The following is a 22,730-nucleotide window of genomic DNA, read 5'->3' on the forward strand; positions in this document are numbered from 1 at the left end:
CTCATCAGCTACTCAGAATGTAGAAAATAAAACTGTTACAGCAACAGAGGATTGAATGCATCAATGATAAACAACATGTCATTTGGTTGTTTCTATTTATTTGTGAATAAGGGATCATATTGCCCTTTCAGCATGAAACCAGTAGCCTCACCTAAACAAACACTCGCCCTGTTAAGTAAGGCTACTCCAACCATCTGCATTGTGCTTTCTTTATTTCTACAATCTAATAAAGTATGCATTGAGATGCAGATGGGAATGCAAGATGGAGAAAGATAAATCAAATGATTTTAAGTAATATAAGCACGAGCACTGCAACATGATACCCAGTTTAATGTACTGTGCCATGCAGTGCCTTGATAATGAACATTGGGTCATCGGGTCCAGAAGACAGTCGCATGGCTCTTCTGATACCTATCCATACGTTCCCACACGTGGTCTTATGATGTTGATTGCTTTAGTAGACATGTACAACTATAGTTTATGATTACAAGGCAGTAAGATAGAAATTAATACCTAAAATGCATAAGTTTGATGACAAAGAGAATAGAGGTTTGGCAGGTTTTTGGACAGTAAATTTGATACCCCTTATCACATCAAATTCAGTTCTTCAACAAAAAAGCATACCTGTCATCATATCTGACATCTTCTTGTGCTTTCTCTAATATTTGGTATTTTTCGGATAGTGAGGAATGATTCAGTATTTTGGTTTAGTCAAGGAAGGCTGATTTTTTTGTTTAGATGAATCCCAGAAAATTGTTCCAGAAGTTAGACAGGAACTCTTTACTCTATGCATGTAGTTGGACTTTGTCATATTGTTGGTAAATATCTAACTACTCTTCAAAAAGATCATTATTGCTTTAGTCATTTACAGCTGCTCTTCTAGCCTTAGTATTTCAGTCTCTGAGGACAGGACTGAGACAGGGAAGGCACTGCCATGAGCTCCAACTCCTTAGTAGTGAGAAACTGGGATATGGGCATCATGCACAGATATCTGTAGCTGAGGAGCAGAGAGTAGGTAACTGGACTCCAAAAGACCAGAACCACTCGTTTGGTCTCACTTCTACAATGCTAACGCAAGAAAGCAGGACGAAAGCATTTAGCCTCACGGGCTGGAAAATTCATAGAATTAAAAGCAACTTCTACCTGTAGTCTCCTCCGTACTAGACAAGAAGACTGATCCTCTTTGGTATGCATAGGTTTAAATGAAACATGATAGTTTGGATCAACAATAATTTTTTTTTATTATTATAAACCAGTTTCCTTCCAGAAAGACCTAGAAAATTCCACCAAAGCTAAATAATGTTCATGCCATTAAAACTATGTGTCTATATAAACTCGTTTCAAAAACTTCAGTCAGAAATATTCTTGGCCAGTGTTATTGAAAACAAATATTTTCAAGGACAAACAAGTGTTGAGAGGGCTCTGAGTTGTAACACATGAAGCAATTAAGACCTTATGAATTAGGAGGTAACACTGGATTTTTTTCAGAGTCATCAAAGTTTATGAGAAGTTGAGATCTGCATAATATTTGCATTTGTCCTACTTGCCTATCAGTCACTTACAACCAGAAGACCATAAGGCAAACAATGCTAAAGGATAGATTACAGGAGCAATTCTGAACGAAATGTCTTGGTGTGTCGGTGGAGTTAGAAAGTAGGGTAAATGGTGTTATTTTGTCAAAGTTGAAACGATAACTTTGGGAGGGATGAAAATAACCATAACATCATGACTCCTCAACCCCCCACTTTTCAAGACAGCTGTTGGGAGACTTCAGCTTCCATCTTTAGAAAGACAAACAAAACATGAACAACTTTCTCATGTGATCTAGGAGGGAAACTGACTAACCTGAATAAGAGTTTAATTCTAGGACATTGGATGGCATAAGATAAAAAACTTTATATTTTCTTTTGTGATGCTCTTACGTATTTATTATTTTAATAAAATCTTATGGATAAAAATATTATGTTTGGAAATACAGTAAAGCACAATGAAAACCAAAAAGTAACCCAGAAGCCTAACACTCAGAGATAACCTCTGTTCATATTTTGATGTGATTTATTGATTTGTTCTAAAGAAGTGAATTCTAGGGCACAGTTCAGACAATCCTGCTGTTATGGCATTTACTAAATAACTACAGTTTTCTTTTCTCATAATTGTGGTCTGTGTTCTTTAGCTTTTCCTTCTCATAATGATGATAAACCTGTTAGTACTGAGTGCTATATTTTGCCTGAAATAACTTTGTGTCCCCGGGCAGGGTTGCTGTGCGTTGGGTTACCTGTCTGTCCGATCTTTCAGACCTATCCAATACTCATTCTTGGAGGAGAAACTCACAGTGCAAGAAGCTTCTCAATTGCTGTTTGTCGAGAAGTACAGCTCGTTAACCTTGCTTTCCTCTTTATGTTCCTTCTCTTCTTGTTTTCTCCTACATTCCTTCCTGTGTTCGTCAATTTCTATTCTTCTCTGTTTCAGCAAAACAATATCAGTCAAGGTAATTGATGATGAGGAGTATGAGAAAAACAAGACCTTCTTCCTTGAGATTGGAGAGCCCCGCCTGGTGGAGATGAGTGAAAAGAAAGGTGGGGGAGCTGCCAGGGCTGAGCCCAACAGCTTCTGCTGGCCTGTACCACCCCTGGACGCCTGCACTCTTCAGAACGTGACTTACAATACACATATCCCTCCATCTATGTAACAGGGCATAGATCTTACCTGGGGCACTGTGGGCCCAGCCTGTAGCTCCATGAGCCAATTTTGGCTATTCTGTACATTACAGGAGATATTAATTTTCAATGCAGTCGATCCTCCATTTCTGGGAAAGTCATTGCAGATGCTTGCTATGCCAAAATGAAGCCAACTTTATAATTTATCTTCTTAATGTGGGGGTGCCTCGTGACTGCTAATTGGAGAAGAATTTGTGAACGTGATAAATTAGCAGAGAAAACGGAATGGGGGCAGCAGAGAGCACCCACAATGCCCTTTTACATACTGCAGGAGGTCCATGTGTTGTCAGCTCTCCCTCCATAATATCACAGTAACATTCAGCTTGGTGAACACCTAGCATGAGCGTGTGACTCCAACCATTCGTTTTGCCTTTGTCTTGTGTTCCCACAGGAAGATCATTACCATTAGAATATTTGACCGTGAGGAATATGAGAAAGAGTGCAGTTTCTCCCTTGTGCTTGAGGAACCAAAATGGATAAGAAGAGGAATGAAAGGTGTGAGAGTATACAAAGACATACCAGCGAGAAATTGTACTCTTCTCTCTCCATGTCTCCCTACTCTCACACTTAGCTCTCTCCTCTTCCTCAGCTTCCAAGTACTATATTTCATTTCCTTTGAAGCTTTAGCAATTTCATTTCCCTTCCCTGACTCACAAGTGCACCAAGTAATGCCCATTTTCTTCAGGAAACACCAACTAACCTTGATTGAAATCAGATCTAATGAATGCTTGGAAGAGATTTCCGTAACTCAGAAGTGATGATATAAAAGAATGCTTTATGTGTTTAGTTTTTCACTACTCGGGGATCATTCTAAAATTTGGTTCTAACTATTAAATCTGCCCTTAAATGTTAATAATAAAGACTACATAAAACTTTGTAGCAATGGTAGATGAGTCTAATGGCAACTAATAGGAAATGTCAAAAGAATTCAATAATTAGGCTTCTTCAGAGAACCCAGTTCTCAAAAAAAAAATGTTTTTAAGAACAACGATTCTTAAAGGGTAGTGGTATCAATATTTTAGTGTGCATTTGGGCATAATATTTTTCATATCATCAAATATGACATTTAAAAAGGACCCTGTCTATGAAACTATATAGTCATATCAGTTTTCTTTAGTAGGAAGGACATGGTCCTTCAGTAAGAATTTAGCCCTTGGTTAAGGCCTATCCAGCCTTATGCTCCAAAATCTTGTTTTTCTTATAGAATTGACAAATTTCTAACAGGTGTAGTAAAAAGAAAACATAAACAGCCATATCCTTATAACTAGATTTTTTGGTTGATTTGCACTTATATTTCTAGAAAATATTTGAACAAAGAAAAGAATTTCTTTGCTCTCTTTAATTTTGTATCTATTCTGTTTGGTCTATATTTGATAAGAGCAGTAATTGTATATCAGCTTTAATTTTTTATTTTGAATTATGACAAGAGCTACCTAGAATTATCCTCTATCAGGGGCCATTTTAAAAAGAATCCTATTCATTTAATTAATTATATATGTAAAATGAGCATATGACATATGAATAGCTCTTAGTAATTGCATACAAAGAATTGATGAAAGCAGTATAGGAGATGATTAGATGGACCACCTTACAAGAAATGTCCCTATGTAAGGAGAAAAAATCAAATATATAGGACTACTTCCTACACAGATCCAACGTTTGGGGAAATTTAATCCCACATTTGTAAGAATTCAATGACCTCAGTGTCCATCAGGAAAAAAATAACGTGTACATTCATGACTTAATCATGTTCAAAATGGTAATAGGAGCCTTTTGAACGATGGAGAAAAGACCTTGGAATCCATTTTAATACGGCCTATTTAACAAGCTCCATAGGCAATAGGCAGGAGGAAAAGACACTTTAGAAAACTATGCTGATTTCTTGCAAAGATGGGATCAAAAATGCCTCATTAACATACAGGAAAAAGCACTTATTTCTAAATGAATTCCTCCAAAGACCTCCAAAGAATGGTCTTTTTTCTAAAGGAAGAGCATTTGGCTATAGCTCCTTCACTTGTCTTTTTAGTAACATATGCCTTCCTGTAAAAGCAAATTAAAATTCCCTGATAACACTACCCAGTTTCACACCGGCCAAGTGGATTCTTGTCACTTTAAATAAAATTACTGACTTGTAGAAAGTATCTTCTAGCACCACTACCATTAAAGGGGGCCTGAAAAAGTAATTGTAACATTCCCAGCTACCTCTGGAAGTAATTTATTTACATGATACATTCAGCCAGGTAGCTTTCACCAAAATGAAGTGCTACAGTACAGTCTGTGTTTAAAGCTCATAACCTAATATTATGTATTGCCCTCCTCCTTGCCTTGTCAGTTTCCATGGACTTATGGGTCCACAAGAAGCATTCTGGTTGCCCAGTTATAATGTGCAAAAGTCATAGATAAGAACACACGAATAAAACACTAATGCTTGGGACTCAAGTTTTCAGGATTTAAAGAACATAAGCATTCTTTGATGCCCAAAATATCACACAGATAGAACCTCCGAAGAGAGAACTTTACCTTGAGCCAAAATGTCCTTCCAGGCAGGGAGGCCAAAATGAAATTTCCTAAGATGTTTTATCTACTTTCATTGAATGAAAGATACACTACCTGATATCCTAGATGATTTAAGGCTTCCATATGTTGAATTAACTAACTCCTAGGTAATATTTAATGAAAAGACTCCCTCAAATAAAGTTGAGGATTAACTAGGCAAAATGTTTCTACTGTATTTGGTAAACTATATATATATACACTATACGTAAACATATATAGTAGAAATGTTTTATTAAATGTCAAGAAACAATATATAGGGGCCGGCCCAGTGGATCAGGCGGTTAGAGCTCCATGCTCCTAACTCCAAAGGCTGCCAGTTCGATTCCCACATGTGCCAGTGGGTTCTCAACCACAACGTTGCCAATTCAATTTCTCAACTCCCACAAGGGATGGTGGGCTGCATAAATGGCAACTGGACCTGGAGCTGAGCTGCGCCCTCCACAACTAAGACTGAAAGGACAACAACTTGACTTGGAAAAAAGTCCTAGAAGTACACACTGTTCCCCAATAAAGTCCTATTCCCCTTCCCCAATAAAATCTTAAAAAAAAAAAAAGAAAGAAAGAAACAATATATAGAGTGAAATATATACCTATATAATCAATCACACAGATTTGCAGAAATTAGTGTTGGGATTGTTTATTTGGAAATATTCCAATGCCACATTCCTTGGGGTGCACCAATATTTTAGCAGTGGCTCCCTACAACTGCAATCAGATCTGCCTGGATTTCTTTCTGCTGATATTCCTCTTACTTTCATTATTCATCTGGTCTCTTATTCCGTGTTTGTCTTTGTCTGTTTCCTTCACAGCCCTGTTGTTGAATGAGCTTGGTAAGCATTTCATTTCTTGCATTTCCTTTCCATTTTTTTAGGTTATTTTGCATTTCTGTCAAGTAGCTTTCTGACTTTTATTTCTATTGATTTACTAGCAAGATTGTTGTTTAGGATCATTGGCCACATTTTTGTTAAGGTCACATAATTTATATTCTATTTTTAGTTTAGTATAATTTTTTTAAAAATCAGTGATGCCTTACGTATGCACAAAATTAAATCTGTGCATTAAATCCCATAATCTTAAAAAGAATGATCAGTGATTAAGCCATGAATGGATGTTTTCATATTTTTCTTAATTATAAACATAATTTGGCAAGTTTTTATATCTTGGATGGATTGTCAGGCAGTCTGATGTCACTGGTATTTGTTATTTAGAGTGTGAATTAAATAAATGGTAACATTTCTTTTTTTTTTTTTTTTAGGTGGCTTCACAATAACAGGTATGAAATTTTAAAGTCTAATGACATCAAATATTATTTTTTACTCTCTGTTCTCACCATATATTGTATACATTTTTTTAAAAAATCATTTCTCATTTTTATTTGGTTTTAATGAAGGAAACTACTTCTGTGGTAAGACGATATTTTTTTTAATGTTCCTCATTCCCCCCGCCCCCAAATACCCTTAAAAAATCAAACCGAAACCACATCTTGTATAACCTATATTAACATTTAGGTGTGGCACTTGGTGTGCTCTTACTGATGTTTCACATTTCACATTTTACACATTAACATTGTGTGTGTTGTGTTTATTTATAAGCAAATTTGTGTGGAGAACCCGTCATTGTTTGCATTTTGACACCGGTCAATTTACAGATGTTGTCTAGCACTGGTGATGTGCAGTGTACCCTGCACGATGTTCCCCAAAGTACCAGAATAAATAAGACAAGTGCTGACCTCAAGGAAAAATAGCAGTGAACCTCCATGACCTCCACGACACAAGCTCAGGACCCCAATAAAAACTAACACCCTGCTGGGGGAGGACAGAGCAGTCCCTTCCCATAATCCCACATCAACGTGAACGAACCCCTCTTTGGGGACTTAAATTATAGCATTATTAATATGTATAAATTAACTAGTAACATTTCCACCACAAGATGCTCTATCAAAACTTAAAAAGGCCAGTCAAAAAGTGTAACGCCCTTAAATGCAGAAGGGTACCCAGCCTATGTTGATTCCATTATTTAGCATGAGTCTAAAGCTATTTTCTTGTGTACAGAAGGAAGGTATTTCTTTACATCACCCTCTCTTTTGACCCTAAATATTTTCTCACCTTTTTATAATTATAATTGTTTACGCAGATTTAGAAGGGAGATAAATATCAAACATCTGATATACTGTGCAGATATCAATATGCTAATTATTTTTCTCTGAAATCAGATAGCTGAACAAAACATTTAGATAGGAAATGTTTCCAAAAATTGTAATTTTGAAAAAGCCATGGTGGGAGTAGAGGTTAACTTAAACCACTGTTAGTGTAAACTCATGATTAAGTCCTGTCAACATGATTCTGTCCAAAGTGGAACTTTCTGAATATGAGCAATTTCACATTGGCCATGGCTCTCCACTGCCTCTCTCCAGACACGGCATTTAATGACAAAATGATTCATAGACTCTCAGAGATAAACTGTAAAGGATAAAAATGTGAAACAGGTCATAGTCCTGGTGATGATTTCTTAAATCTGATTCATCTGAAGCTCTCCCAGGTCAAGCCTTCCCAATTTTGCATTGCCATAGATGTTGGTTTTGAATCCAAATGTAGGAATTTACATTTATTTTTAAGACTTTTATCTTCTTTTTTCTCACACCATCAGTTTAACTCATTAAAATCTTCTTGGAAATATTCTGATTCTGTCACCCAATAAGTTAGCTATCCTTGTGAGATTTAAGGGAGGTAGAAATTTGGCAAGTCAGCCTTCATGGCTTTCTTGATGTAATATTTTTTTTAAGTGAACCGTTGTAGAAATAGTGTAGTATCTAGCAGCGCCTTCAGCCCTACGCAGCCTGATAATGAGACCTTAACTAAAAATCTTTGGCTATTCTTTTAACAAGAATGCCTTGTTAAGATGCATTGGTGTGTTTTGATATCTTCCTACTTTCTTTATCATTCAATATGTCAGGATTTTGCTTTTAGTGCCTTCCTTCCAGATCTCTTGAAGCATCTTCTCTTTAGTGTCTAGGTAGTTTTCTTTCCTAAGAAAGAAATTATCTACATCAAGTTCTAGATATCTGTCCAGTAATGTCCAACATGTCCTGTTTTGGACACGACTTGCATCCAGGAGGACAGAATCACTTCTTTTAAAAGTTTCTATCATTTCATGTATTCATTAAGTTCTTTCTCATGGCTGAAACTTTCACCTGAAATTGCAGTTTTTCCATTGTTACTACTTCTTCTGAAGACTTGAAATTGACGCAGTTCGAACAATAGAATATTCCAGAACTCTCAGGAAATCTGTACGTTGGCCTGTTCCTCTCACTTTACATGGCCCGTCTTCTAAACTAGACCAGAATGCCTGGAATCCACTCTGTATAGATGCCCCTGGGCAACGTTCTAGAATTTAGATCTATACAGGGGAAACAGGCTGTAAGTCCCCATAGAGCTTTTCTTTGAAGTCAGTTTAAGGCTTTGAAGTCCAAGCTTTGAGATGCAGGAGTGGTACAGAGGAATGAATCTGTCTCACCTTCAGACTTTGCCCGTAAAAGTCATTCGGTCCACAGCCCGTACCTATAGTTGAGAGATCTCATTAGTAGTGGACATTAAGGGCTGGAGGTACTTTTGGAATTTGTAAAGCATTACCTATTGATTCTAGAGCTTTCCTCATTGAAAGGCTCTTGTTTAGACCTATGATCTCATCCCCTTGACCATCCAGGCACCTAGTATGATAACCCTCTACACATTATATCTCATTAGCGTTTGTGGAACATTTCTTATTTGTTATATTATTAAATCCTCAACATTATGGGATAAAATTTTATTGTTCTCACTTATAGGAGAGGAAATGAAGGTTCAAAGACATTAATCAATCTACCCCAAATCACCCATCCAGGACTCAGAGCATGGCCCTCTGACTTTAAGTCCAAAGCCATGTGATGGCTGTTCTAACCCCAGCACTTTTATTTCCTCCCTTTCAACCCCTTCATTCCTACCTGCATCTTTACCCTTTTTCAATCTAAAGCCCAGCTATGTCTCATAAATGCCATTAGTATGAATTTCAGTCAAATGAAAAACAAGGGGGACCCCAAAAGAGGGAAACAACAGCACATTAATTTGAATATTTTTAATAAAACTAAGTATTCTGGCTCAGTTTGGAGAGGAGAGAGGCATGTTTGATGCCAAAAACAGGTAGTTGTATCGTTTGCTATTAATTAAAAGTATATGTCAATATGCCTCTTTAAAAGTTACTCTTCCAATCATATTATACGCATCAAGTAGTAGACTAAATAAGGCACATGGCTTTTTAAAGAAGCTGAACTATGAAAATTCTGACAGTTGAAAACACCTTAATCACTCTACTATATAGGTTAGAGGAACAAATCCTTTTCAAGTTCAGTTTCATTTTACCATTAAGAAAACGAGTCTCAGAGAAATGTCTTGCCCAAGTTTAGACAGCAAGCCTATGACAGAGTTGGCACCAAGTCCTCCATCTCATGATTCCTAGGACAGGTATGGGTAGCTCTTGGTAGGCGGCAACAGTAGGTAGATATGGCAGTCCACTGAACCAGGAGTTTAATGAAAACCCTAGACCTAGGTAATCCAATCAGTTGCCATGACCATGACCATGGCATACCCACATAAAGCCTGCCAGTGAATACAACATTGCACCATTCACACTGCCCAGGAAACAAATAAGCATGTTTCCAGATGTTATGCTACTTGTTCCTCACACAAATCTGTGATGTGGACAGAGCAGGTACGATTGTCCCCGTTTTGCATGTGGGAAACTAGGGAAATGGCCTGCTTGAGGCTATGTCGTTGGTACCAATAGGAAAACCAGGCTACCTGTCATCACACCCAGTGCTTTCTGTTGTTTCATGTTGCCTCTGGAAGCAGTAACTTGAAGGACATGGATACTCCATTTCAGACACCTTCAGGAATCTGGCTACACCCCCGGGCTGTGGTGTGTGTGGTTCATCCATATAACCTAGTTTGGCTTGTAGAACACTTCCCCCATTTACCTGCTCACTTCTGCAACCTACATAGGAGTGACCTATGACCACTCAATTCTCTAACATTGCCTGTCACGTGTGCATCTCAGTGTGATGGTTAGCTTACTCACTCCACAAAGCTCTGCTAGCGAACCAATGCAATTCATTCTGCTGATTTTCTGCCTGTCCTTTTGCTAGGCCAACCTGTCTTCAGGAAAGTTCATGCTAGAGAACATCCAATTCCCTCTACTGTAATCACCATTGCAGGTACTCATTTTATCATGGTCCTTGAAAACCAGCTTAATTTGAAATGAACTGTCTTGAAGTGTTCTTTAGATCTTTAGATAGTAAAGTGACACAATTTAGCGCCTGTCCACTCTAAGCCATCGCTAAATAATGTAGTGGCTTCTCTGTAGCTGGGGGTTATGGTGGATCAATAACAAAACACAACCCCATCAGCATAGGACAGGAGTTATGGTAGAGGAAGTAGCATGGACCTCCAGAGAAGATCAATCCCAATGGCCCCTACCTCTCAAGTTGCAGTATGTTTTAGATTTCTTGCAAATCTTGCTTCTCAAGCTTGGGTTGTTCATTCCAAGTATAATGAAGTTTCTTTGAAAGCAAGCTGTATTTCCTCCCAGAGCCTGCCTTTCCTGCCTCCAGACAACATGATGTTAGCCAGATGTGCCCAGACGATCGCATATCTATGGGATTTCTCCAGAGGGGCACATTGATTGACAGGGTGACTAGAGGATTCTACAACTACCCATATCGCCTGTAGGTTTAGTGCTTAGACATCATCCTTTGCACTGCATCTCTGGGTGAGGACCAGATACTCACTCTTCTGTTATCACCATCACCTATCACTGGCCATGGCGGTAGAAACACTTCTACCTGCCCCAATAGGACTTCCCTCATCCCCACCTCCCACACCCCCATTCAGTAATCATGATACCCAGTCCTGACTGCAGAGTTGTTCCAGAATATTCCCTACAGAAATAAAAGTACCAGTCTCCTTAGGCTCCTTTCAGAGAGGCAAGCCAAGTGCTGAAATTGTCAACAGATCTCTGCTGTCAGATTTGTCAGCGTAGATCGGAGTGAAGGATTAAAATAACCCTGAGCAAATTGTCCCACCACTAGCCTTGTACCCCCTTTCCAAATTCAACATCGTTTGTTAAAATTAAAAATTGCAATACAATCAAGAATGTCAACAGTAGCTCCTCAGACACAGATCCCCTGTGGGTTGTACTGCTTTCTAATAGGGATTTCCACTCTTGGCCCTTCACCACTCACAGTGATATTGCTTCAAAATGCAGCCTGAGCCAGAAAGCACCAGCAACAGCTTTTTCATCATTCTGCTTTACCCAGATCCCAGGTACCCACTAGCTTTTGTTACTTGTCATTTGCAAAATCATTTACGCAGGAGAAGGGAGGTCCCCTGCTGGTGATTTTCTCGCAGGATTGTTTTGTGTCCTATAAATACTGATTCTAACAGTGGCTATTAATTATGCATTTGATCTTAAAGTTGCGTTGTTCGTTAAGACCATTATATGATTTGACTTAATATCAACCTCTCCATAAAATATGGTGAGTTTAAAAAGTTATATATGTATATGTATGGACATACAGAGAAAGAGAGAGAAAATAATTTTCTCTATCTGAGAAGCAAAACTAAAACCACTACTTGTTATCACTCTGCATAAGTAAGGAAATGAAATTAACTTGACCACAGTAAAATAGACTGTTTTTGATCCAGCATTCAAAGTGAAAAGAAAACAAACATAATAAATGATACCCCAAAAATACTGTTAAATTATTTTTCTATTTAATAAATGGTATCTAAACAGAAGACACTTTTGAAAAATATATGACTGGGCTCTCTTTGCCAGTGTAAAAAATCTGCACCCTAAATGCTAATTTATCGGTATTATTGTAGAGCAGTAATAGGATTTCTCCAGCTGCTATTTCTCAGTCACGTATAATTATTTCTTAAATTTTCATGACATTTATTAAGTGAAAATAGCCCTGCCCCTTCCATGACGCTCTGCCTTTGTGCTTTGACTTCTCTCTGCCTGGAATGCTCCTCCTTATCCTATCACCTCCTAGCCATCCTTACCAGCACCTTTATCTAGCAAACTTCTATACATGCTTCAAGGCCAATTTCAAATAGCTCCTCTTTCCTGAAGCCTCCTCTGACTCCCTCCGGCAGAGCAAGCTGCTCCCCCTACCATAGTCCCTCATCTCTTACCTTACTGTACTAGAAGTTGTCCCATCTATATGCCTCACTTCCCACAAGACTACCAGTTCCTGGAAAAAGGGGGATGGGGAAGGGGCTTCAGTGTGCTGACATATCATAGGAGTACAATGACATGTGTTAAGTGAACAAATCATCTTTACGTGCAAAGAGCAAATAAGAGGCTTTTCTGACAGTGAGTTGGAGAGTCACACAATGCATAGTTATTGAGTACCTGCTACGTTTCATATATTGTAATAGGCTCTGAGGGATATGAGGACAGTTCGAAGACCAATGAGACATATGTTTCTATCTCAGTAAATTTACATGCTGGATATTTATATGTACAAGTAATTTTAAAATTTTTAAATAGTATATTAGAAGAGTCTGTGTAATTTGATTTCATTTACTACCATGTCCATTTATTTAATACCATGTTCCAAATCATTTCGTTTTGTGAAATGCGGCATTAAACAAAGCCCCCACATCACCTTTCTTTTGCAATTTCTCTATTTTTTTCCACCTAAATTCCCTTGAATCCCATTAAAAGCAACTTACCATTTATAAGTAAACTACAGAAAAGGTGGCAATAATATTCTCCCCCAATGGCTTTGCAATTCAAAAAAAAAAAAAAATCCAAGTTATAGTAGTGCTTCTGGAAAAATAATTATTACTTGATGTAAGTGTTCAGCCAAGGTTTTGAACAAAGATCTTAATATAACCTGCTGTTATGAAAACTACGTGTCACATCCTGGGTTCAAGGATCAGAAAGCAGTAGGAATGCCTGATTTGCACACTGGATAAATGGGACTTCACATAGTTCAGTCCACCCCCGCACCCCGACTACACATGCATAATCTCAAGTACAAATCTTGGGGACACCAATCAGGACCGTTGGCCTGCTTGGGTCAGACCTTCCCGTACCTACTTTTAAAAAGATTGCCACTTTTACAGCAAAAATTAATCTCCTTTGCCTCTGCCGACATTCAGCAGTTTCTGGCCAGTCCAAAATCACTTCTTTTTAGTCTTCGTCTAATTTCTTCAGGACCCTCTAATTCCTGGAGACAGGAAAGCTGGTTCTGAAATACCCTTTTAGGAAGACACTATTGAACGCATACTAAAGAAGTATTGATAGGCTACATTCTGCTTTGGCCTTTGCCTGGTTTCGTTAGCAGGCTTCTAGCCCGTCTGCTCCTTGCCCTAGGAACTGACCTAGGAACCAGCGCTCTGCAACATTTGCTAAAGCATCAGATGGAGCCACCACAGCAGGGTCCCTCATCAGAGGGCAGCCCTGTGTCTTTGGAAGGACGGGCAGGCGTGGACTCCTGCAGAAGCTGATGCCTCAATCCAAAAGGCTAGAGGCATGGGCTAGAAGTCCATCCCTCTCTGCTGCCTTCTCAATCAAAAGAGTCCTACTGCAGGAAGTTTGCCTGGAAAGTTCTAGAAGCCAGGACTTCAGGACTGAGGTCTTTCTATACTGCTGATACTACTTCCTTGGAGAAGAGGTGTATTCAACTTGACTCTGAGGGGAAGTAGCCTGTCTTGCTCTTGCGGCCTGGGCCTGTAGGCTAAGGGGGCTGAGTTCTTACAGGAATAGCGTGTATCCTTCACATGTGCACGGCCTTTTCAGCCTGGAATTTCTCCTAATGACCTTCACTCAGAGAGGAGCCAACTGTGAGCTTCCCCTCATTAATGGACTCTCAAGTCCATTAACATTTTCTCAGCATCCCCTGGTCTCTCCTGGAGTGTGAGCTGCGTGGTGGGTCTGGAAATAATCACACTCACATGGTGAGTGGTATTAACTCCCCAACAGCCTCACCCTCACCCTCTTGTTTACTTTAAGATGAACATGGTCAAGGTCTTCCTAACACTTTTCAGCTCTGCACCAGAGAAAGGAAGCCCTGGAACAGGCATTTTACTACATCTTGGAGTGCTTGTTTTGATTCTTAACTTGCAATAGGGGCTCTTGGCAAGTTGAGAGGCTAAAATCAGAATTTCCCTCCCACCAGGTCTTTGGCCCTGGGGCATTTTATGTTGACTGTCGAAAGTGGAGAGGAAGAGGCCAGATTCCTCTGTCCCTGGAGTCACTCTAGCTCTTTTCATTGTGTTTCCTTTTGGTCACATGCTCAAAGAATGTGTGCAGGCAGCCAGATGATCCATGGTCCCAGAGGACTGCTGGGTGATTCCCTCGACTTAGGCAACGTGCAGTCTTGCTCATGATGTGCCCCTATAAGTTGCCTTCCCTAATTTGCCCTTTGGCATGTGCTTAGGTTGTGGAACATGTTAGTCATTTGCTATCACAATGATATGCTGCCTGACACACCAAGTGTCTATCCTCTCCGGCCTGATGATCTCCCCAAGGGACTTTCAGTAGGTCAGCAGGACTTCCTTCCTTCTTGGTTTTCTTGTAGCAGGGCCCAGGGATTTCCCAATAAAACTGAGCACATTCCTCACTTTCTTGCCCGTCCCTTCCACAGAAGAATGTGATGACAAGCAGCCCCTGACCAGCAAAGAGGAGGAAGAGAGGCGCATTGCAGAAATGGGGCGCCCTATCCTGGGAGAGCACACCAAGCTGGAAGTGATCATTGAAGAATCCTATGAATTCAAGGTATGTTTACCAACACCACCCATCATGGAGACCAGGGCCATCCTGGAACCATGACTGTCATAGTGTTGGCCTATCCTGTCAGATCCATCTGTAAAGAGAGGCAGATGTGATTTCTGGAACTGGCTTGTTAATTGTGAGGCCTTCTGAGCAGAATTGGAATTAGAGTTATTAATAATCGGGAGACCAGAAGTCCTATAAACCAAACAGCATCAGAGCCAGGGCTCAGTGGGTGGCATGGGTCACCGCATAGGGTCAGAGGTGCCCCAAAGGGAGAACTTTGTCTGAGGACACCACAAGAAAGAAGCAAAGGTGGGTTCCGAGAGACATGTTAATGTATAGGAGAAACGAAGTTCTATTTGAAGAAGCTAATAAATCTATTAGAAGCAAAGCATCCACACCGAAATTTAGGTGGCTTTTGTTAGGTGCTAAAAATCAGGATGCTTTTGTTTTGGAAGGGAGGTGCTAAGCTCTCCCTATGGAACATCCTATTGACAAGCTCTCATTCATATTTAGTCATCCTCTGAGGATTCCAGGACGTTTTAGCACAGTCAGCATACTGAGGGTACAGTGCCTGTAACCAGAGTTTATAATGGAACTGATCAAACTGGATTCTCAGTTCTCTATATAGTGGAAGTTATTTTTGAAAAGTTAAACAAATGGGCCTGGGGGTGAGCTTAGGACTTTGAGGTGCAATTTCCTATCCATTCTTAGATGCTCCCTCTGATCCTTACTCCACCTCCTACCCCATCTCACTCACATGGCTCTAACATCTGAGAAGACCTCAGCACAGCCAGATCTTACTTCTGTGGTGGGACATGCAAAGGAGCCTCCTCTCTCTGGCTTTCCAGAACTGCAAACCCAGAGCACAGCACTATTTTCCCCACTTATGTTCCAAAAGCAGACTCTGCTCCTGTCTGGAAAACCAAAATTAGGATTCCAAAAGGGAGAATCAGGCCACCAACATAGAAGCCTCGGTATTTTATCTGGATTTTTGATCACAGTGGCCTCTTTTCCTTTAGCTGGGCCCATTAATTATTTGTTTAATTTAGTTCCCAAATTGAGGTGGCTGATATGAGACAGGTGGAGAGAAAAATGTCTTTGCAATTAAAGTAGAATTTTTAAAAGATAAAAATGCAATTATACTTTTCCCTTCAGGCAACTGAAAATCTGTTAACTCTTCCTTTCACTCGTTCCCATAGAAAGAGCCAGCAGGCCTCAACAGCCGGATCCGTGCTTTCTAGGCAGACCCTGACCCTCCCAGCCCACCCGCTGTTTGATCTGGCTTACTGCATACACATGCCTAGTACACACATAAGCTCCCTGTAATTCCAGAAGTACAGATACCTCAGACTGCCCATTTCTATGGACCAGTCTGTCCAGATGTATCCAACCTCACTCTTCCTCTTGCACCTTCTTTACATCTGGAATCAGAGGGCCTGGTACCACTTGCTGCAGCAGAGAGATTCGATGGCTTGGTATTTCTGTACACACTTGCCCCCCATCCCTCCAAGGTCACTCATCAGGAACTATGTGTTCTCTCCCTTATGGGACAATCATTCCATGCCCTGTTGACTAGGAAGAGCAATCCCGGTAACTTCCTGTAGGAAGCACTGGGTTGAGTAAGACAGCACACCATCTTTCAGGCACCAACGCTTTCTTGAGTCCAAAGGTCTCTCTGGGAATCACTCCAATCATCTGAGCGCTTGAAAGTCCCCCAAGTGTCTTTACATATGTTTGTTCGGGGTACTTATCTTCCTAAAACAGTTTTCGTAGACTATTTCCCCTCATCTCCTCAAAGTTCAGCAGTACAATTACTGTCATCACTAAAGGGCACTTTGGGGGCATTTTTCTGAAACATTCTCAAGTATCAATTTTGATATTATATTATTCTTTCAAGAAATTTATTTTTCTAGATGATGGCTATTTGGAAGAATTTGTTCAAGGTTCTTGGAATTGCATTCAAGATCCAAATCTGGGTAACACCTCACTTTGTCCCACTCTGCTTTGCCAACTGGGTTCTTGTTTCCTTGTGACTAAGGGCTTGGGTTTCCTAAAACCCATTGCTGAGCAAGTCTAGGGCTGTAAAGAGTTGATCACTGGCATATAGGAAACCTACAGGTAAATATAGATGGCAACTTCCAAGTTTAAGTGTTTGAACTTCAAATTCATCGTATTCACTCCCCCTCCTCCCATAGGCCAAGAGGCGACACATATGCAAATTAAGTCCTAGGAAGAACCCAAGCTATCCCATAGTCCCCCACGGTTAACATAAACTAAAGTTTACAATCTACCCTGGGTTTTACATTTTAAATTTAGTTTATCTTAAAACTTTGTTCTTTGGAGATATTTTTTGAATCAAGTCTGCATTCAACTGTTAGACCAGTTTATCTGTTCAATTGTTTATCTCCTGGTGATAAACATGGGATTCTCTGCTTTGGCTTCAGAACAAAGAGGTTTCCTTTGGAAAGACCTGCCCCAAGTTTCCATTACATTTTGGAAAACTCAGGGTCATTTCTTGTTACAGTCTACACAGAACTTTGAATTGACATCAACCAAGACATTCAGAGTACTGGTTGAAATATGGCTGAGTAGAGAGAGAAAAGGCAGATGCTGGTCATGTGCTTCAACTTATGGTGGCCAAGAGCAGTGACAGTCATTGCTATTATCAGGGGCACTAGCAGTTTTAGACACAAGGCTCGAGGCTAAAAGATCACCACCTTCAGGACAAACAAGCGGGTAAACAATGATGTTGGAAAACCAGAGTGGACCAGTAGGAGATGGGCCCTTTCCTGCTACATCTCAATGTTTCAAATTAGTTGAAATGACTCTTGTTTAACTAACATACTGGACATTCTGGTTTACTTTAGCTGTTGGTACAGGCCCCTCAGATTGCACTGTTCTTTTTACTTCCAGTTAGCTGATAACATGCCCTCTCAAACCATAGTCAATTCAGGTACACTGCCTTAAATATGTACAGAGTTTGACCTAACACAAATAACATGTGTTTTCTGCCTCTTTGCAATGAGGGGGAATGCGAGGACGCTCTGACAGTAAGTGCAGATGTTTGGTAGACTAGTTAATGCGGTCGTTCCTCTGGGAAGAGCAGGAACCCTTCTCCCCGTAGTTGCTATGATTTGTGGTAGTGCTTTGGGTGCGTCTGCTTCCTTAGTTTTCTGGTGAACACTGGATGCTCCTGTTGTTATATTAACTGACAATTAGAAAGCTAGAGTGCTAATTGTACAAAACCAAGCGCTTACAAAAGGTCGAAAGAAAAATAAGAGGTTCAGTGTTTGTAAAGCAGGGGAAATTCAGTGCAAGGTAAATTGCAATGTGCTCTAAACCATATGAATTGACCTTTTCTTGTCTTGTTTTTTTGTTTGTTTGTTTGCAACAGGAATAGGGTTGAGAGTGAATTCTCTACTAGCTGCCAGGCTGACAAAAGCAGTAGCCAAAGAAAAGTCCCTTTATGGATGATCATGCAACTGCAATCTTGAGCCTCTGCTATCTGGCTGCGTTACGTTGATAAACACAAGTACAATATCAGTTTTTAGTTTCTTAGTCTGTCTTCCACTTCTGGTTATTCACAGATACGTAATGCTGAGCAGGGCATATGTTAATTCAGTTGCAGACAGCACACTAGAGATGAAGCCAGTAGAGAAGCAAGTTCATAAAGCATTCAGGGGAAGGGACGGGCTTTTGCAACATCTGCTATTCTAAATACTGAGGCCCTTCTTCATTGGCCATTAGGCAGTGAAGGAGGCTTGTATTTGCTACGAAGAAGTTTCCATTTCAGTATGTTTCCAAGTAAGGACGGTGCCTGTTTGCATAATCATGGCAGTGTTTGATGTCAATACTGGCGTTCTGAGCCTAACATCTGCTACCCTTTATATAACTCCGGGGTTTCAAAATCAACAAAGTCTTAGATTTTCCGAGGCCTTAACTAACCCAGCAGTCACTATCTTATCCTTTTCAACCTTTCTAGAGTACCGTGGACAAACTTATTAAGAAGACAAACCTAGCCCTCGTGGTTGGGACGAACAGCTGGAGAGAGCAGTTTATTGAAGCTATCACTGTCAGTGCTGGTGAGTGCCTTTCTCTGCATGTTATCAATTATGATGGCCTGAGCTGACCTTACTTCTACTGGGACCACTTGGTCTATGTCCAAGCCTAAGAAAGTCCATGACAAAAATTAAAAGAGAAATAAATGTATCTGTAGCATCTATGCATATTTGGAGGCTAATTTAGACTTTCGGGATGAAGCAAATATCCTCAAACATGACCTGCCTCTCCATCTACATTGCGTCTTTCTCTCTGGAAATAGACAAAATAAATATAAAGTGTTTTGTGTACCTATCTAACGAGTAGCCAATCCCAAGGCTTTGTCTGGAGAATTCCCTGAAAGCTGAAGTGCCCAAGTGAAGGTCCCAAAGGACACAGCAAAATCATAGATGGGACAGGATGACATTAAGACACTTCACCACTACCATCTGCGTCGTTTTACCCTCCCTTCGACAACGTCTAATGAAGAAGTGTCTGCACTGGCTCTAGAAGTGGAAATAGAATCACATTCTATTTCTTCTTGTACAAGCAAAGTGCAGAGTGTTATTTAGGAAAATCCTACAAAATGAAGTGTTTTTCAACTTCAAGGAGCCAGAGAGCTGAAGGAATTAAATATAGAAAGAATTTCCTGCATTGTTAAACCTTGTCCACTGTCTCTGTGATTGTGTAAAGATAGAGGAAAGCCCTCTCACAGAGTCATGAAAGTAACATTGGAGTGGGATTTTTTTTTCCAGTTCTTATGCACCATTGCCACTGTTTTTTTCTCTTTAAAGATCCCCACAGGCTCATCTTCTACTGCTGCAGCTAATGAACAAAGCTAGAGTTTTCTAAATAGTGATTCCCAAACTGTAAAATATGGAAACAGCGTCACTAACAATTGGGCCATGACTTCTAACACAACCCACTCGTTCCAATCTGCCACACAATAATTTAACAGATCTCCCAAGTGTTGTGGGAACAGAGGGTGGTAAAAATTTTTGTGCCTGTTTATTATTAGTGCTCTTTATAATCACACTTTGGTTGCTTACAGTTGAGTATACATTAGAAATTTATGAATATTAAATGATGAGTACTTGCTTAGGAGAGTAGATTTGGATTTCATGTAAATTCTAATGGGGGAGGGGGAAATGCCCTGTCATTTGGGCTGCTGTAACAAAATATCATAGACTGGGTGGATTATAAACAAAAGATATTTATTTCTAACAGTTCTAGAGGCTAGGAAGTCCAAGATCAAGGCACCAATAGATTAATGTCTGGAGAGAGCCCTCTTCCTGGTCCATAGACAGCTGTTTTCTCCATGGAGGAAGGGGGAAGGAGCTCTCCAGAGTCCCCAAGGGCATTAATCCCATTTATGAGGACTGTGTCCTCATGACCTAATCATCTTCCATAGACTTCATCTCCAAATACCATCTCGTTGGGGGCAAGGTTTCAACACATGAATTTGGGAGAGACACAAACATTCAGTCTGTAGCACTCCTTCATTATAGGTATGTTTTCTATAAATTGAAGATTAGTATCTGAGGCATGAACTATATTCCCTCTTCACAGAAAGGAAAACTAAAAGGACAAAGATGACTTGAATAACAAACTGCTAATGTGGCCAGTGGTAGAAGAAAAATAACCAAATTGTTTTACGGACTTTGACATACAAAAATTGAAACATTAAAAGCAATATAAGCATTAATGAACCATTCCTAATAGTTTCTAGGTTTCCTTTGGCAGCATTTCTATGTAAGCATTTCTATAATGATCACGTGTTGGACATCATTCATTCATTTTTCTATATGTCAGTCATTGTTCTTGGTGTGAGGGACAGGACAGTGAATGAAACAGACAAATACTCCTTCCTGAGTGGAGCTTACATTTTAATGGAGGAGACAGCAAATGAGTAAAATAAAGTATTTGTATGATGGTGAGCTTCTCGTGGAGAACAACAAAGCTATGGAGAGAGACAGGAATTATGTGTAGTAGCTGCATTGGATGGTGGCCAAGAAGATAACACCAACAGGTGCATCAATGTTGAATTTGCTTTTCTAGCAGTGGAGTGGTTTTGTGTTGGTTTGTCCCCACATTTTTGTTACTCTCAGGGACCAGGGTAATTATTTTATGACCTGTCTGTGGCAACGAAAAAGGGTAGTTTTAAACAGTGAAAGATAGTATGTCACTAACAAGGACAAAGTTGTGTATTTGATCCTGGTCAGAGCAGGTATACAGAGACACAGCTAAAAAGATGCTAAGACTTCCTTACTTTAACAGGGAACATTTTGGTTTGCAAACATTTTCATAAATTATGTAGAATTAAATCCTCTCAAAGTCCCATGAGGTGGCTGTGAAGATTAGGCTTTCCTTCTAGAGGAAGATGCTTAGCCTCAGGGAGGCTGTGTGGCTTTGCAATGCAGCTCAAAGCCCTGATCCACCGAATACTAGTCCTAGTCCGATGTCTCCTCCACTGCGCTTCAGAAAGGAATTTCGGAGTGAGAAAGTTGCTCCCTCCTTCTGTCTCCTTGCTGTGACACTAGTCTTGTCACTTCTGCTGGCACTATGGTTTTAACACTCTCATGACGGGCCTAACTCCTGCCCAAATCCTTTGAAGGACTGTTAATGAATGAAATGCAAAACCTGTCAAGTATTCTTATTTGTCATGCAATATATTGTGTGTTATGTTTCTAAAGCACCTATGGGGAATGAGACAAAATTGGTTTCAGAAACTTGCTGCTGCATGTAAATCGACCTTATTTACAATTTTCAGACCAAATATCAGAAAAGCAAACCCATATTTTACAAGCACCAAATTACATGGAGGGCAGTTAGAAAGCTCAATGTTTGTTGTTAGGATTAAATTTAAGCGTCTAAAGAATGTTAATTTTCTTAGGTTGTTAAACGACCAATAAAATTTGTAAAGCAGCCTTTATTGAAAACAGACTTTGATTGGATTTTAAGATTTCAGGACTAAATAGTTGTGAATCAGAAAGGTTTGCCTTATTAAAAATATTAAATCGCTTTTAAATGGCTCTACTGAGAGGTTTTACTCCTGTGCAATTTTCTGTGCAAAATTAAGTCTATATATCTTGCTGAACAAAAATAATAATTTTGTAAGTAGGATTTTGTTTCAATTTCTCTCTGATTATATTTAAACTCATTTCAAGGTAGCCCCCTGGCCATCTTTTTGTTCCCCTACTTTCCCTGACTTTCATAGCTCAGTATCTAGGTCTCCTATGGCCATGACATGTCTGTGAGCCCAGTTATTACAGTTCAACATTTGAAGAGTTAAAGGACTTATGAGACTGCAGAGATTAGGAAGGGATTAAACAGTCACGTGCCAGTGGTTCTCCTTCTGTCATTTCCAAGTGGAATACCAGGAATGGTGGCCTGTGGCAGTAAGTGGCTGTCAGGAATTTGCAAGGCCTGTACCATCAGGTACTTTGAAGAGAGGTCAGCAGACGTTCTTCTAAGTGAAGCTAGCATGCCCTGTATGTCCATTTTGAATTTCCCCCAATGCCTCCTTCTGTCTAGTGTCTCAGCAGGGGAAAATGGAGGGTTGGCTTTAAGCAATTGTGTTCCAGCTGGGATACAAGGGAG

General features: G+C 39.8%; 1 protein-coding gene across 8 annotated transcripts in view; it reads left to right on the forward strand.

The window, feature by feature from the left end:
* SLC8A1 (solute carrier family 8 member A1) overlaps positions 1–22,730 on the forward strand; it is a 317,960-nt gene that overhangs the window by 238,331 nt on the left and 56,899 nt on the right. For 4 of the 8 annotated variants that reach the window (XM_081068958.1, XM_081068955.1, XM_081068956.1 and 1 more), the window contains exons 3-6: positions 2,470–2,576; positions 6,529–6,546; positions 14,962–15,092; positions 19,075–19,174. In XM_081068958.1, the coding sequence (XP_080925084.1) occupies positions 2,470–2,576; positions 6,529–6,546; positions 14,962–15,092; positions 19,075–19,174 (356 nt within the window). Of the gene's footprint in view, positions 1–2,469; positions 2,577–3,108; positions 3,215–6,082; positions 6,104–6,528; positions 6,547–10,418; positions 10,519–14,961; positions 15,093–19,074; positions 19,175–22,730 lie in introns of all 8 variants that reach the window. The other 4 variants (XM_081068959.1, XM_081068960.1, XM_081068961.1 and 1 more) reach the window with 4 other exon arrangements.

The sequence above is a fragment of the Rhinolophus hipposideros genome (assembly GCF_964194185.1).
Source record: "Rhinolophus hipposideros genome assembly, chromosome: 12".
NCBI classification, from domain to species: domain Eukaryota; kingdom Metazoa; phylum Chordata; class Mammalia; order Chiroptera; family Rhinolophidae; genus Rhinolophus; species Rhinolophus hipposideros.